The sequence below is a fragment of the Protopterus annectens genome, chromosome 5.part0 (assembly GCF_019279795.1).
Source record: "Protopterus annectens isolate FY-2018-M chromosome 5.part0, PAN1.0, whole genome shotgun sequence".
Taxonomy (NCBI): Eukaryota; Metazoa; Chordata; order Ceratodontiformes; family Protopteridae; genus Protopterus; species Protopterus annectens.
The window spans coordinates 1,877,564,199-1,877,581,592 of record NC_056735.1 but is presented as its reverse complement, the minus strand read 5'-3'; the positions used below and the strand labels follow the sequence as shown (position 1 = coordinate 1,877,581,592).

The window sequence follows — 17,394 nt, the reverse complement described above, 5'->3', positions numbered from 1 at the left end:
CTTCCCAAAACTATCGGTCTCATAGGGGGGTGAACCTTATCCTTATGGATCTTCAGCAATCCATACAATACAGGTACAACAGGATGTGCCATGTATAAGAAACTATACATTTCATGGGAAATATTTTGAAGTTGCAGCTCATATATTAAATCAGTTACTTTAGAAATTATGTAATTCATAATGTTTTACCTATAATTCTAAACGTATTAGCATCATTTAAAAATTCAGGTACTGATGCATTATACTTGTCAGCATCCATAATAACAATAGCACCCCCTTATTGCCTTGTGTAATCACTATATATATATATATATATATATATATATATATATATATATATATATATATATATACATATATGTATGTTTGTTTGTAAAATACTATAATAACCCCTTAAGGACATATCAATGTTTCAGCTACACTGCTTCCAAACATCCATGATGCTTTACTTTTTAAGTACATAAAGCAGCTTAGTTGATCTTTCTCCTCCAACCTGTTAGCTGTTGTAGTCCATCAACAGTATGGCCAGAAGTGGACTTGGAGGTGAACACTGATGCATACCCATTCCTTCTGGGAACCCCTTTGTGAGTCTGAACGTTGTTCATACTTGTGTCAACAACAGATGGAGGGAGCAAAGCTGCTGTAAGCAAATGATGGAGACTGGAATGTAAAACTGAAAGCACACTGAATGAAAACTGAAAGCACACTGGACGGCACAGTGGTATCATTGTTGCCTCACATCAAGAGGTTCACCGGTTCAATTCTCGGCTGGGATGCCTTTTGTGTGGAGTCGCTGCATGTCCTCCCTGCATTCATGTTGGTTTCCTCCAGGTGCTCCAGTTTCCTCTCATGTTACAAAAACATACATCTGGAGCATTTCTCCCCGGGCCTCGGCTGAAAATTGGCTTCATTCCAAGTCAGACTTTCCCAGTTAACAAATGTTAAATAAATAAAAAAAAATAAATAAATAAAAAAAACTGAGGAAGCAAATGAGAGAAATGAAAGGAATCTAAAACTTGAGATAGAATAGAAAATATTGCAACAGCTTCAAGTATCTGGGAGGGCAGTTGAGGTGAAGGCTATTCTGAATGAGGAAGTCAAAGCTAGAACCAGATGTGCTGCAGCCGACTGTCACAGAGTGTCAGGGACACTGTGCGACAGGAGAATGCCAAGGAAGCTGAAAAGTAAGGTGTAAAATACAGTGATGTTATCAGTGCTTCTGCATGGTATGTCAGTGAAGGGAAAGCGGGTGAGAAAGCTTAAGGTGATGGAGATAAAGTGCCTGAGATGGGTGGCAGGATGTATCCTATGGGACAGATAAAGAAAATGGGGACATCAGAGCAGAAGCTGAACTTCAGGGAAGGTCAAAGAGAACAGATTACTGTGGTTCAGTCACACATGCAAGAAAAGCAGATGATGATCTTATGAAGAAGATTTGAGAGAGACAGGAAGAAATCAAGAGGAAACAAGGATGTTCAGCCAAGAGATGAACGGATTGTGAGAGAGAAGACCTGATAGGTGAAAAAGGTAGGAGAGTGGCTTTGAATCAGGAGAGGTAGCAATAGGATTTATGGCAGGGAGAAGCATCACTTATCATCTGAGAGTGCTAATAATAAACAGAGCCTGTTAATGTTTTTGCAGATGTTGTGGAAGCTTTTGACTTCTTAAGCTTGATCTATGTATAGAAGTTACTGGACAAGGTAAGCATACTGGATGAGTTCAAAAGATCAGTACTAGCACTATACAATAAGCCAGTAGGTACACTATTAAAAAAATATCATGATGTTTGAGACTTTCAGGTTAGGCGGAGGTATCTGAAAGGAATGCCTTTTGTCCTTTCACTGCTTCAGTTAGTAATTCAGTCATTAATAAGTAGATTGAAAAACCAAGACATGGGGAAGGTTTGGAAGTGTAGAAATACAGAAGCTAAAATGATCTTATCTGAAGATGATTGCTAGATATTAAATGAGTCCCAGAAAATAATTTGCAAAAGTATAAAAATCTACTCCAACAATTTGCCTTTCCTTCAGGCCTTAATCTAAATATAGTGAAGACAGAACTGCTTCTGATAAACTCAGAAGCAAAAAACTTTCAGAAAAATGTACCCGACATCTGCTTTGTGTGATGTACATCGCAATCCAAGTATTTACGTATTAAGATACAGTCGTGCTCTAATAAAATGCTGCAATTCAATATTAAGCCCTAATGGGAAAATTATGTATCAGAGTGCATTTATGGAGGAAGCTGAAACTTTCACTAACAGGCAGAATTGCTATACTAAAAATGCTCTTCATACCATTTGTTTATTACATAGAGTATGCAGGATCTGTTCAAAGCCTTACTAAAATACAAAAAAAAAAAATGACACAGAAGTTTAAATGGAAACAATGGAAGATACAAAATACAACAAGACATCAAACATCAAAACTTATACTCCAGCCTTGAATGGCTCCAGTAGGACAACTGTGAAATGACTAAAATCTTTTACAGATAGATCGAGAAGCAAATTGTGGGAGGAAGGGAAAGAGTCATTTTGATGGTATGCTAAAAACTTGCCAGACCATTTAAAAATATGGTATGTTACTGCTATCACTAATAGATAATTAAAATACCTGTTCAGAGGGATATGCAAATATCTCAGTGGTTTGGGAGTGATACCATATGGCATAACCTCTATCTTCAATTAGAAGACAGAGCAACATGCTAGAAAGACCAGGAGAAAAGAAAGAAGCATGAGGAACTCAGAGGATGTGAGAGGAGATGCACAGGAGGAGTTAACTCTTCTTTCTTATGCTACTCTGTGTGATAGATTTAATCTGACAAAAGAAGGTCATGGGAAATATTTACAGCTATACCTTATGCTGTGGACCTCCAAACTTGAAAAAGCTATTAGAAGAGCATGCTTTCTATATTAACTAATGTGATAGTACAACTACAAAATGAAAGAAAAACTTTACCTCTCAAGGATTATCACTGGGTAAAAGCAATTAGCAATGTGAAATTATATATAATTAATTAAACTTCTCAGAATTTGGATGAAATATTTGGTGTACAAGACAGGATGGAAATGTCAGATCAATGTAAAAAGTGAAGTACAGTGTTGAAACCAAATGCATACTTTTATGAAAAACTGATGCTTTTCTTACACTGGGGCTACTGGTATAACAATACTAGCACAGAAAGAGGGCCAGTGACACATACATGGGGCTCACGCTAATGAATCCCAGCACCTGGACTTTTACATAAGTTTTGGCAGTGTCCACCAGTTCAAAACAGCAATCACAGTTGGACATGCAAGGTATTGCAAAAGGACAAACCTAACCATAAAGACTTTTGGATGCTGAGCTCTGGCGTACCTTTGGTATCAATGACTATACTTAGAAAAAGTGGACTTTAGAAGTTGTAGTTTTAGTATGGACAGCAATTGCTACCTAATAGAAAAACCCTACAGATCTATGACTTCAGGCACTTTACACAATTAACAGACAACATGCAATATATATTTGCTCCATGAGCAAATGGGAGACTGATGCTCTTACTAATTCCCCAAATTTTTAAATATGAAGTACTGCTTGGAGCATTAGGGGCTTATGCAGCATCATTTAATAAGTGAATTATATGTCTATTAATATGTCTGCATGATGGTGAGGGTATTACCAAATACCTATTATTGTATCAGATGAAGGTTATACACTGTAAAGTATACATGTGGGGCTCTAGTATGTTACATTTTGCATATAATTTTCTACATGGTTGTTACTGGCTATAAGAATAACTTATTCAAATATTCACAGAATATCATGAAAAGAAGTAAGCTATTATAAAAGGGATTTTCTTTTCTGAACATTAAATGAAATCTGAACTATTAGTTCTTGTTTTATGGTATTGCTGGTAAGCCTACAATGTGCATGACACACAGCTGGGGTATCTTATAAGAATGCATAACAGTCTTACACATTATTCTGTCATCAGTGTACCTAAGTACTGCTTTACCTTTTTAAGCCCTTAAAATATCAAACACAAAGAAACTAAGGGTCATGCTGTTAAATTCTAGGAGTTTGAATTAGCAACTGCACTCTCTGGAAGCACTCCTCTCCCTGGAAGATGCTGATGTCTGTGCAGTCACAGAAACCTGATTCAAGGCTGCAGAGAGTACCCAGCCTTGCAGGGCTGCAATACCTTTGACACTTTTAGACCACAAAATGAAAGTGTGAAAACCAAAGGAGGAGGAGTATCTACCTTTATCAAAGATAAATGCACCTCTAGAATGGTTAGACTGGATAACTCTTTGGAGTTATGCCAAGTTCAGATTACAGCGGTAAGGCCCCCTTCATGTCACCATCAGCTACAGGTCCCCCTCCATGAATCAAGATGCCCACAAAGAGTATTTAGACCTACTTGGGTCAATCCAAATACAACCTAACACTCTAGTCATGGGTGATTTCAACTATCCCTCCATTAATTGGGAAACCGATATGAGCCCAAACTCACTCACACAAAAGTTCCTGGACTTTATTAACTCAAATACCCTGAAACAAATAGTGCACAACCCCACGAGGGGCTCAAATATTCTAGAACTGGTCCTCACCAATTGGGTGGCTACTGCAGCACCCCACATGTAGGGCCCACACTAGTTAAATCCAACCATAAATCAGTCAAACTTGAAGTAGCAGTAACACCTGAACCCCTCCAAGGAGAAGTCAGACTAAAAAACTTTACTAAATTTAACTATACCCTCCTAACGGATGGTATAAATGCCTTCCAAGCTCCTGTTCCCACAGATGGCATTGACGACTATACTAAGGTATATACTGATGTCCTATGCAAACATTTACACAAATGTATAGATACAGCTGTGCCTGACAGGATCAAATTAAGATCCTCAAGAAAAGGCAAGCCACCCTGGTGGACATCTAGCATTAACAGATTATATAACAAGTGAAAGAAGGTGCTGTCTAAGAATGTAAAACTGAGGTCCCAGCACTGGAATGGCACCCTCCTCAACCTAAACAAACAAATAAGATAACTTGTAAAATCCTCAAAGATCAACTATGAGAAAAATTTAGCAACCATACATACTTCTTAACTGTACAGATTTTTGCAGAATGTCCAGATTTTTGCCTGATATTTTTGGCATATTTTTCTCAAAATTGTGGTTTTCTAGGAAATCATTGTCAAATCATTGAAGATTGACGTTAGAAAATAATGAGAGACATTGGAGTTTCAGACTTTCAGACTTCATACCCTTCAGAAAATTAATGCTAATGCAAAACCTGTTATTCTATCAACTTTCTAAGTTTGTAATAGCAATATTTGAAAATTGTCCCTATTTTTCACCTTTATTTCCCCCATTATTTATAACTTTGTTCAGATTTCTTGCTCTAAGAGGTTGCGAGGTATGACCACAGCCAAGGATAACCATAAGGCTTTCTTTAGCTACATCTGTGCTGTGGATGGTATCACACATACCGATCCTGTGGAAATAGCTAACCTCCTAGCAGACAGGTTTGTCAAAATGTTCACCCCCCATCCCCCGAAACATTTCACAAACCATATCTTCATCATTCCCTCCACCCCACATCTCCAAAGAGCAAGTCATTATTGCTCTCTCCAAAATCAAGAACAGCCTCAATGGGACCAGATGGCATTCTGGGCTACATTTTAAATGTATTAAAACATGAGCTAGCTACTCCATTAGGCACCCTATTCAACCACAGCCTGAGTACTAGCTTTGTCCCCATTGAATGAAAAACAGCGACTGTTAATCCCTCTTCAAAAACGTGGTACAGTTACAGACCCGGGTAACTAGAGACCCATAAGTTTAACCAGCCTCATTTGTAAGGCAATGGAATGAATCATCATGGACCTCATAAATAAGGATATACTGTAGATGACCTCCAGACCCTTGATCCGACCCAGTTTGGTTTTTGTCAAGGGTAGGCCATGCCTGCTAAACCTAGTGGATTTCTTCAAAAATGTCAGCAGAGCCATAGACAAAGGCAAATCAGTTCATACAGCCTATCTTGACTTGGCCAAGGCCTTCAACACAATCCCACATTCGGGCATCATTGACAAACTTACCCAGTTGAATATCAAAACCTATGTTGTCAGGTGGGTTGCAACCTGGCTCACAGACTGATCACACTTGGTCAGTGTTGGGCCCCTCTCTTGTTTGGCATGTATTTCTCAGAAGTCAAAATGCTAAAACGGAGGGGCTGTGGCTAACCAAATTTGCTGACAACTGCAAATTAGGTGCAATTGCTGAATCCCCAAACTATGTCAGTGTACTTCAAAAGGGGCTTACACAGACCAATGATTGGTATCAAAGCCATGGACTTAAACTAAATGCTAAAACATGCATCATCATTCCCTTTGGTAAGAAATAATGCCCCTGCTGAATATCAAAAAAACAATAATACCCTAAGTACCAATTCAGTGGTGAGACTCTTGGGAACACAAGTTGATTGTGACCTCAGCTTTGATCACCATGTGTCTACTGTGGCTTGGAATGTAGCTCATCTGATTAACAAAGGCATTGCCTCAAGGGAGAAGGATGTTATAACTCCCCTGTACTCATCCTTCATCAGGCCTATTAGTGAGTATTATGTTCCCTTTGGAATGTACCATACCAGACACCTGCAGCAACTTGAGAGACCTCAGACATTCTTAACCAAGAAAATTCAGGGTCTTCAGAGCATGTCCTATACAGATAGACTGAAGTCATAGCACCTGTACTCAGCAGCATACAGACTACTTAAAGGTGACTTAAGTCTGTCTTACAGGGCTATGTCTGATCCAAATCTAATGGAATTGCTGCACATCCGTAAGTCAAATGGGACTAGGGTCACCCGATGCAGGGACCTTTAGCTTGTGACATAAATAGAACCTGCTGGACAGAGAGATACATATTTTAGAGGTTGCCACTCCTCTGGACTAGGCTACCAATTCATGTCAAGCAGAATACCTCTATGACCCTGTTTAAGCACAACCTGGACGACTAGTAGGAAACCATAAATTTCTGCAGGGGATTGCCCCTACTTCTCACCTGAACATGGGTAGTCTTTGCTAGAAAAATGTTGAGCATAGGCAATATCTCTTATCTAGCTTTACACTGGGTTTAAATGGCTAGGCTTGTAAAGACCCTTGGGTCAATAGCCTAGTAACCTCTTATGAACCTTTAAACTTAAGTACATAACAATAAAATGCATTTAGAAACATGAAGTGAAAAGCAATTTATTACACTTGTTAAATTATAATGAAAAGCAGCTGAACATGAAACACTGCAAAGTTGAAACAATCACATGCCAGAAATACATATATATATATATATAAACAAAGCTGAAGGATCTTAGACTAATTTAGTAAAAAAAAAAATGCATGTCATAGAAATTATGCATTTGTTAATGCAGGTCAAAAACAAGGTATATAAGAGTAAACATGATGACATATATTAAGCAAATTCTATTGCTCTAAATTACCTTTCCCATTCTGGGCTAGAAATGCTATCAAATTAAATACGCTTACAGCCAGTTCGGCCTCCTAGTCTCTATAACGGTAGTTTTAGTGTGAGCAACGCTGCCATAATGTGATATTCAGTCCAGCAGTAACAATACATTAGTTGCATCATACCTTCATTCTACTTCAGATATGAACCATTCCAGTTGAACTGTATTATTCAGTGCTGAGAAAGTGAGGACTAAATGAGGTCGTAAGTAGACTAGAAAGTCAGTAGTTTATATGCAGAGCCAGTTGCGTGCATGTGTGTGTGTGTGCATGTATGTGTGTGTGTGTGTGTGTGTGTGTGTGTGTGTGTGTGTGTGTGTGTGTGTGTGTGTGTGTGTGCGCATGCATGTGTGTATGTTAACTTTTAAATAATATTTTTTAGAATGTTACAGTGTTTGCTAGTTTCCTGTTCCTTGTTACCTGGTAATGAGCTCCTCTGCTGCCTGGGCACACATCTGAATAAGGACTACCTCCTCCTCATTTGCTAAATCTAACTGGTGAGAATACAGGTGAGGTCGAATGGCAGCTTTACAAGAATCGTATTTCTCATACTTCAGTTTGTCTTCCCAAGACTTCAATGTGTTTTCAAAGGCCTAGAAAAGAAAGTAACAACAGATAAACTGAATGTATACATGTTACTTCAGCCCCAAAACCCCCACTTCCAACATGCACAATACATTGCAGCAGCACATATATATGTATGACAAACTTTGAGACAACAGAAGTATCTGTGTTGTGTAATTATAAATACCCTAGTATAGGTATAATATAACAAAAACAAATTGTATCTATAAATTCATAAAGTTGACAGGCTCATATATATTTTAATTCACAGTTTGGTTGGGGAAATAGGGGTGGATACAAACTAATGGTGTTGACATATGGTAAAACTGGGGGATGCTGGGTAATGGATCAAGCAAACATGCAGAAAAGGGATAGTTATCGAACTGAATGAGGGGAAGTAGCTGAATATGGAAACACATGGCATTGTCAAATAGGCAGGCAGTGGGTATGTCATTTTAATGCAAGAAGATGAAGCCTGGGTAAGAAACCCGACTACGGAAATGGGGTGAAAGAGATGGAGCAACACAGTAGGGTGTTATCATGAAAGCAACCGGTACTTTTGAAGCATTGTTTAACAATGGAAAGTCATTTGGCAGTGGTCAGGGAAGAGACTCATGTAGGATTCAGGTTTAGTCTGTTCCAGAGCTGACATACAAGGGCAGGCATGCTAGGATATATTTAAGTACAGTTAGAGGTACAGCATTATCCTGCAGAAACAGTATAGCCTGAGGAGAAGCCTGCATCACCATAACTCCTTCCAATCAAGTATGGAGAATGGCAGAGAGGTTTGAGGATAAAACTGGTATGAAGAAAGTGCAAGGGTTATTAAGCTAGTTAAAGAGAAGGAATTACTGAGAGGATTCAGAGGAGGAATTAGCCCACCTCAGAAGTTAAAGGATGATGCTGGAGGAACAGACAGCATTTTGAGGTGGATGGTAGAAAACAGTATTTGCTGTAAATAATCAGATTGCACTGGCAACTCTGAGATATATAAATAACAGAAAGGGCAACATTTCAAGTGCTGATTTTAGAGGGTAGGAACAGCAATTGTGATAATGGTCCCCAGTGAAGGTCAGTAAGGTCGGGGGTCACTATATGTTGGGTCTAAGGTTCACAGGGGGCAATTTAAAGAAAAGACAATGGAAGGCTCTTATATCAGATACCATATTAAGAAGAAGATGGAGGAGGCAAAGGTGGTAGAAATTCAGAAGGAAGGACAAATAATTACAGAAATGACTCAAGGTGGCTAGGGGTGGTATAAAGGCCTTATGAGAGGGCACTGGAATCAGAAGGTAAGTAGTTGGTGTAGTGGTTGAGTAAAAGGAAAAGAAGGTGGCAAAGCTCAAGGACCACAGACTAAATGTTGAAAACAGCATCCACTGCATGTGGGATTGGGCATTATCTGACACCATTCAGAAGCAGCAGCTCAATCAATCCCAAGTTAATTAATTGATCCAAATCAATTTAATCCCAGTCTAATTATTTCTGATATATACACCAAGGAACTAACACCAGAAGCACTTAGGGATAAACTTGGACATTAGTCTTTCATTGGCTAACCACACTGACACTATTATTAGTAGAATACTCCACCAGCTACCTAATCTCTACAGCTCATAATGCCTTAAACACGCACTTATTCCTCATGTAGCATTACATTCCAGCCCAAATGCACGCAAAACACAATCTACAGACTTCATTTTCTTGCAGAACCTTAAACTCATTGCTGCCAATGTCTACAGTGGTGTGAGTACTTGTAAATGAAAGAACCAAACTGACTGTCAAATCTACAAGCTGGTAAAAGTGGGATACTACTGCCATCTCTACTCCCAAAAAAATTACAAATCCATCAGCCTAACTACACTGTTTGAGACAGCCATGAAAATAACATTACCCATCATTAGACCTCATTTTAAAACATCCACAGGAGAAAGAGCTTTCTCTAGGCTAAGCCCAGTTGTTTGCAATCATCTGCAGAAGGGAGGCAGCAAGAGACACTTCAATTACTCAGAAACAAACTAAAAGAACAACTCTTCAAGGACATCAAATGCTCTTGTCTCCATCAAATGGCTAGCCCTTGTTGTAAAGACATAATTTTAACAAATGACCACTGGTTGAATGCCCACCTTACTGCACATACTGTAAATAATATCACTTGCATTTTAATTGTAAATAACACACAAATGCAATGTCTCCATTGTTATGGTAATAGGTACAACTTTGTGTATTCACTAGTTTGAGTATAATTTTCTGTTTGTCTCTTGTACCGTGTCGTCTGGGTCATGGTGGAAAAGGGTCTGTTGACCAATCCAGTTATCAACCAGAAATAAATACATACAACTAAAGTAGTGAACACACTGCATGTTCTTTCAGTAGACTCATGTCCTCACTAAATTAATGAAGACACGAGTCTACTGAATGAACATGCAGTGTGTTTTGTCAATTTTTTCAGTCAGTGAACAGACAGGGGAGAGTCTCACTGGAGGAAAGTGACTACAGTTAGGTGTGTTCTAAGAAAGGTAATGGCAAGGTGAGCTGTTTCAGATGAAGGCAAATGTATGGGAGTTTATGGAGACAGGCCACATGGATGGATGGATGGATGGATGGATGAGAAAATGATAATCTATGGCCAAGGTGCGCAGCTGTGGTCAACGGAGAAATAGGGCATTACTGTGGAACTATGCCTTGGCAGAGCTAAAACACAGGAATGTGAGAAGGCCTCTATTATCTCCAGGAAAAGTCATGATTATAGGATGGATAATATGGGTAGGTTATGCTAGCATAAAAGGAGAATTCTAAAAATGGAAGGACTATGTTAGAGCTAGAACTGGCTGCGAAGAAAGGTAGCAGTACAGAGACAGCTTGTAAGGGACAAAAGCAAGGGGGGGGGAGCTCTTTCAGTTACGAAAGTGAAAAGAAAAAGGGGATACACTATGGCAACAATGTAGGGGAAGACAGTTTAGGGCACAGAGGGCCAGCTAGAAGGACAAAGTAAGAAATTTCTACCTGGTGTTCATAAGGTGGGGCACAGACCAGATGATGACATGGGACTTGCAGGTTGGGACCACTGAAGAGGGCTGGATCTACAAAGTGATCCTTGAAGTGGAAAATGGCTTAATAAGGCTGCAAGAATTTAAAAGTTCCAGGGCAGAGACGGCTTTTCTTTAGGGCTCTAGGAGAGTAAATTGTATTGAAAAGACTGGTCAGGATACAGTTGTTCAGCTTGTACTCAGGAACGATACAAAGAAATGTGTTACATGATGTTCTTTATGTTTAACTGTTGCAGTCATTTCAGTCGGCCTGATTAACAAAGTCTTGGGTCCTGCATCGGTTGCTGTCCCTTCTTCCATGACATCAGGTTGTCAGGGGTATAAAACATGCAGCCGACGCCATTACAGCAGTCTTTCTTGCCGCGCAGCGTCTGAAGCAGAAGCAGTTTGCAAGTGCTGGTCGGCCGACTCCTGAAATTTTCGTTATCGAGTTTCAGAACCGAAGTCTTCAACTAAAAGCTATGTACCCCATTGGGGAAACTCTTTCTTGCTCCTTACCGATGTCAGTAAAAGTTAATAATTGTATTACTTGTGGGAAGCAAATACCTCATAAGGATTTTCATTTGTACTGTATTCCTTGCCTAGGCCCTGACCACGACGTACCTTGCTGTCGGTTTTGTGCTTTAGTTAATCAGTGCACTATCCATCATCGGTACATTTTTGCTTCTAAATATTTTGGTTCTCAGTTTAATTACCCATAAATGACATTGGTTAGCCAACCGACTACCGGAATGCTGAAAAAACGCAAAGAAAAAGACAGAGACAGGCCGTTGAGGTCCAAAACTGCAGACGACGCTTCTCTTAAGCCAGTCGCCAGTTCACCAGTACTCATTGAGGCGCTTTCGCAGACCCTGATACCCGCTACTTCTGATTCACAGGCCTCTACTGAGACCCATTCAAACCGCGGATGTCTCTACCTTGGATGGGTCCAGAGCCGATGTACAGGCACCGGCTTCTGAGGGTGTATTTAGGCCTACAGACTTGCATATTAAACCGACTCCACCTTTAATACTAAGGCTTAAATCTCAATCTATGTCTAAAAAACCAATCCCCAGGCCACATGTTCAGGCCCCTATGCCTAAAAAACAAATTATCAAAATGGCTGAAGATTTAATTACTGTAATTAGGGGTAGTCAACCCCCCCCCCCTTCTAAGAGGCCTAGGGCTGAACTTGACTATGAATCTTCTGAACAGGACTCTGTTTCTTCTGACTCTTCTAATGAACTGGATTTGTCCATACCTACTTATGAGGACTCTGATGCAGAGGATTCCATTCCCTCTGCTTCTCCCCCTGAGGATTTTTCTTTTGGGGAAACTTTACATACCTTAAGGGAGCATTTCCACTGGGAAAGTCAGGATTTTTCTGAATCCAAAAAAGAGGCTTATGGATTTCCTTCTTCTTCCTCAGCATAGACCTTTGGCTATACCTCCTGTTCTAGACATTGTTGATGATGTGTTTTTGGAATCCAGTATGGCTCCTGATTCCCTTCCTCCAGCCCCCAGTAAACCAGACAGACAGTACAGGGTTCCTGAGTCCCACAAATTTATTTTCAAAAATCCTGTTGTGGACCCTGAAACCATTTCTCAGGGGCCCAAGGGCATTAAGGCCTCTACTGCTAAAAATCCTACTCCTTCTGATAGAGACTCCAAGGCGCTGGATAGATGGGGTAAGAAGGTCTATACTTCTGCAACCTTGGCAATCAGGGCTTTAAACTGTCAATTCCACATGCTAAAATATCAACAGCATATCATGGGACTGCTTAAACAGAAAATGATGTTGATTTCTGACTGTGTGGAAAATACAGATTTACAGGATTTATTGCAATCAGCTGAACAAGTTGGAAAACATACTTGCAATGTGGTTTTGATTCTTTGAAGGCCTCTTGCAGGGCTGCTGTTACTGGGTAAGTACTTGGAAGGCATACTTGGCTTAAGGAGCAATCTCTGCCTGATCATGTTAAAGCAAAACTGTTGGATGCTCCTTTGCAGCAGGACCATCTGTTTGGCAATAAGGCTGAAGAAGTTCTAAAAAAGATGGAAGATAAAGCTAAATCTATGCAAACTGTGAAAGATTTCTTACAAGTACAACCTCCAAGATTTAGTAGACACTGGCTTACTAAGAACTGGTCCTTTCCAGCTCTTTTCAGAGCCACTCTAGCCAAACCCAGACATTCCAAAAGCACCAGGCTTCAGTCCCAAGGGACTTTCAGAACTAAGCAATGGGGTGCCTCCGCTTTCAAATCTGGAAATAACAAGACACCACCCTATGGTAAACAGTCTCAATGACTTTCCTTTAAAATTACCAAGCACTTACCTCTTAGCTGCCCCTTTGGGGGGAAAACTGTCTCTTTATGCAAAAAACTGGCAACTTATAACCCAGGACAAATGGGTTTTAAATATAGTGTCCCAGGGATACAGATTTCATTTCCACACATTGCCAACTCCAAACAGGTGGCCAGACCCGCCCCCAAATCAGTGGGCAGAGGCTCAGAAACAAGTACTTTCCCTCCCAAACATGGGGGCTATTCAACTAGTACCAGAAGAGGAAAAGGGACAAGGTTTCTATTCCAGACTTTTCCTGGTACCCAGAAAAGACAAATCATGGCATCCACTTCTGGACCTGTCTACTCTAAACACCTTTCTGGACATTCCAAAATTCAAGATGCTGACTCTTCACCAGTTACTTCCTATGCTAGGCAAGGATGCCTGGTTGGCAACTCTAGATTTAAAAGAGGCTTACCTGCATATTCCAATCAGGGAATCTTGCAGAAGATACCTACGGTTCAAAGCAGGCTACTTGCATTATCAGTTCTCTGCACTGCCCTTTGGCTTGTCTACTGCACCCAGGGTATTTACAAAGTGCCTGGCTCCGGTAATTGCATTTTGCAGGCAAAGACCCCCTAGGAAAGTTCATAGATTTTCCTATTAAGAAATTTGTTATCTTCTTTAAAATATGTGTGCAAAGATTCGTGGGATTTTCTTAAAGGTGTCAAACAAAGATTTTATAAACCCGATTTATTAATGGCAACAATTGATGTAGTGGAATTATTTCCCAGTATTCCACATCTTACAGGTTTAGAATGGTTTAATGACATTCTAGTGTCTGATTCTGGTTTGAATTCTAATACCATCAGGTTATTGGTTGAGTTTATGGAGATTGTTTTAGATAACAATTTCATTTATTTCAATGGTGAACTATTCAAACAAAAGAAGGGTGTAGCAATGGGCACTGCTTGTGCTTCCAGCTATGCCAACATTGTACTGTATTACTGGGAAAGCAAATTCATTTTTTCCACACATTGGGCCCAACGCATTATTCACTATAAGCTATACCTGGATGACATTTGTTTATTATGGGATGGCACCCTAGAGTGTTTTACGGATTTTATGAACTACATTAATTCTACCACACATTTTTAACATTTACTTACAACGTTAGTAATGATTACTTAAATTATTTAGATGTAGTTCTTCTTAAAGATGTTCACTACCACACTTTTCATTCAAGGTTATACAGAAAAGCTTCTTTTTCGAACTCCTACCTACATTTTGATAGTGGTCACCCTTTCCATCAGAAAAAAGGTATAGTTAAGGGACAATTTATTCGTGCATCTAGGATGTCCAGCACAAAGGAGTACTTTTCTGAGGAGGTGGATTTTTTGAAGCAGCTCTTTACTGAGAGAGGTTACCCAATGCATCTTAATAATAATTTAGCTCAGGATGTTATTAACAATAGGGAAGCCATTTATTTTATTGGGCAAAAGCATAACACAGGATACACGAACAAAACCAACAGAACAGTTTGATCCACATAACAGTTTTGTATACACTTTTTCTAGTGATTCCCTGCAAGTGGAGCAGTCAGTTTTGAGGTATTGGCCCCTTTTAACACTTCATGATGATTTTAAGCAGATTGTGAAGGAGCGTCCCCACTTTGTTAAAAGAAGGGACACAAACCTTAAAAGTCTTTTTGAAAGAAGACCCAGGTTTGACAACAAATGTAGTTGCCTTAAAATTGGCACCCACAAATGTGGGGCATGCAAACAATGTTCTTTTATCATCAGTGACAGCTCCCTTTACATCCCCTCTAGGAAGTTTAAATTTAAAGCTGATTGTTACTACAACTGTGGGGCAAAGGGTGTTGTATATTTAGGGCTGTATATCCAGTGTTGCAGTTTTTACATAGGTAAAACTGAGAGAACTCTCAGAAGAAGAATATACGAACACCTATATGACATTTCTAAAAAGAAAGACATGAATGCCTTCTTTAAGCATCTTGGCTCTTGTCCCAATATGCAGCTTAAATTTATGGTCCTTGAACAGGTTACACAGGACAATAGAGGAGGTGACTGGGAAGCTCGCCTAGAATACAAAGAGCTGTTGTGGCAACTTAAAAGTAAATGCCACTAGACCTCCTGGTCTTAATGAGAGCATTAGCATTGTAAGCACGCTCAAATTAAGAAAAGCTAAGTTGTGATTTTTTATGAGTTTTTTAGAAATATAAAATTTTTAGGAAACAATTTTCATACGGTATTTTTAAGATAATTTTCAGCACAACTGCATTTTGTATTTCATACTTTGTGTACTAGGGATCACCTGATGCATTACTTTTTCATTTGTTAATTTTTAAGCTGTTGTTAGTGCTTTAAAAATTTATTGCATGCTTAACTTAATAATTTACAAGTCACATGATTTTAGTAGTAAGATATTTAAGCTTCCACTTTGGAGAACTTTTTATCTTGAAAAAGCCTGGTATTTAACCAGGCGAAAGCGCTCAATTTTATTTTATTATTATTTGTGTAAATAAAGTCTACGCCAACTACTGTTACTTGGTCTGTTCTTCCTGCCTGTGGATTCGTTTGGTTATTGCATTTTGTAGGCAAAGAAATATTCAAATATATCCATACCTGGACGATTGTCTAATTCAGGCAGAAAACCAGGCTATTCTTCTAAAACATCTGGCGTTTGTAAAAAGGGTTCTAACTTGTCTAGGGTACACCATAAAGGCAAAGAAATCACAACTGGTACCCTCTCAAAAAATTACATTCCTGGGTGCAAGCTTGAATACAACTGCCCAGATGGCTTTCCTTATGCCAGAAAAGCAAATTCATTTGGTGACTTACTTCAAACAGGAGGCCACAAAAACTCTGCTATCTGCAAGACAAATACTGCAAGCCTTGGGGTTCATGGCCTCCTGCATTCTTCTAATTCCATATGCAAGACTGCATATGAGGAAACTTCAGTGGTACTTAAAATGTTTATGGAGTCACCATTGTCACAGCCTAGAAACAATGATTCCTATCATACCTTGCCTGCACCTAGAGTTCCTATGGTGGGCAGAGGCCTGCCACCAAAACAAGGGACTGCCATTCACACCATCCCCTGCCGCCCAAACCCTAACTACTGATGCATCAGACTATGCATGGGAGGGGGGCTCATCTGGCAGGAAAGTGCATTCAGGGCAAATGGAGCCCAAATCAAATGCACCTTCATATCAATCAAAAAGAAATGCTAGCTGTACAGAATGCACTGACAGCCTTCAAGGACTACCTTCATCCAGGACATCTAATAGTAAAGACGGACAACATCATGGTTATGTGGTACATAAACAAGCAGGGGGGGTACACATTCCTACCCCCTCTGCAGACTAGCCATGGCATTGTGGAACATGGCCTTGAGCTACCAAGTACAACTACAAACTCAATTCCTGCCAGGAAAGCTGAATATTCTGGCAGACAAACTAAGCAGAAATCTCATGGACCCACACGAATGGAAACTGGAACCACGGATTTTCAACATGTTGACATGCAAATGGAGGAGCCCAGACAGAGATCTTTTTGCCTCACCCCAGAACTACCAGTTGGACAAATTTTGCACAAGAACTCCTCACAAAAAAGCCTGGAAAGTGGATGCTCTGTCCTTCAGCTGGAAAAAACTGTCAGTCTATGCCTTTCCCCCTCTGCCTCTGCTCTCCAAAGTTCTACTAAAAGTCAAACAGGACAAAACAAAAATGATTTTGATTGCTCCAGACTGGCCAACACTGGTACCCACTCCTGCGCAGTCTGTCACAAATTTCTCCATGGCACCTGCCTCAGACACCTTCCTTACTGTCTCAGCAGGAGAACCAAATTCTGCACCCTCATCTCCAAAGACTGAATCTTACAGCTTGGCTAATAATTTAAATTCCCCCTTAGCATCCCTCAGCAAACCTGTGATGGATGTCATTTTGGAGGCGAGAAGATCTAGTACTAGAAAATCTTATGCTGACAAATGGATT

The 17,394-nt window shown here is 39.8% G+C and overlaps 1 protein-coding gene across 1 annotated transcript in view; it reads right to left on the bottom strand.

The window, feature by feature from the left end:
- DGKH (diacylglycerol kinase eta) overlaps nucleotides 1–17,394 on the bottom strand; it is a 1,992,493-nt gene that overhangs the window by 280,071 nt on the left and 1,695,028 nt on the right. The window contains exon 24 of the mRNA XM_044071702.1: nucleotides 7,924–8,096. Coding sequence (XP_043927637.1) covers nucleotides 7,924–8,096 — 173 coding nt within the window. The remainder of the gene's footprint in view (nucleotides 1–7,923; nucleotides 8,097–17,394) is intronic.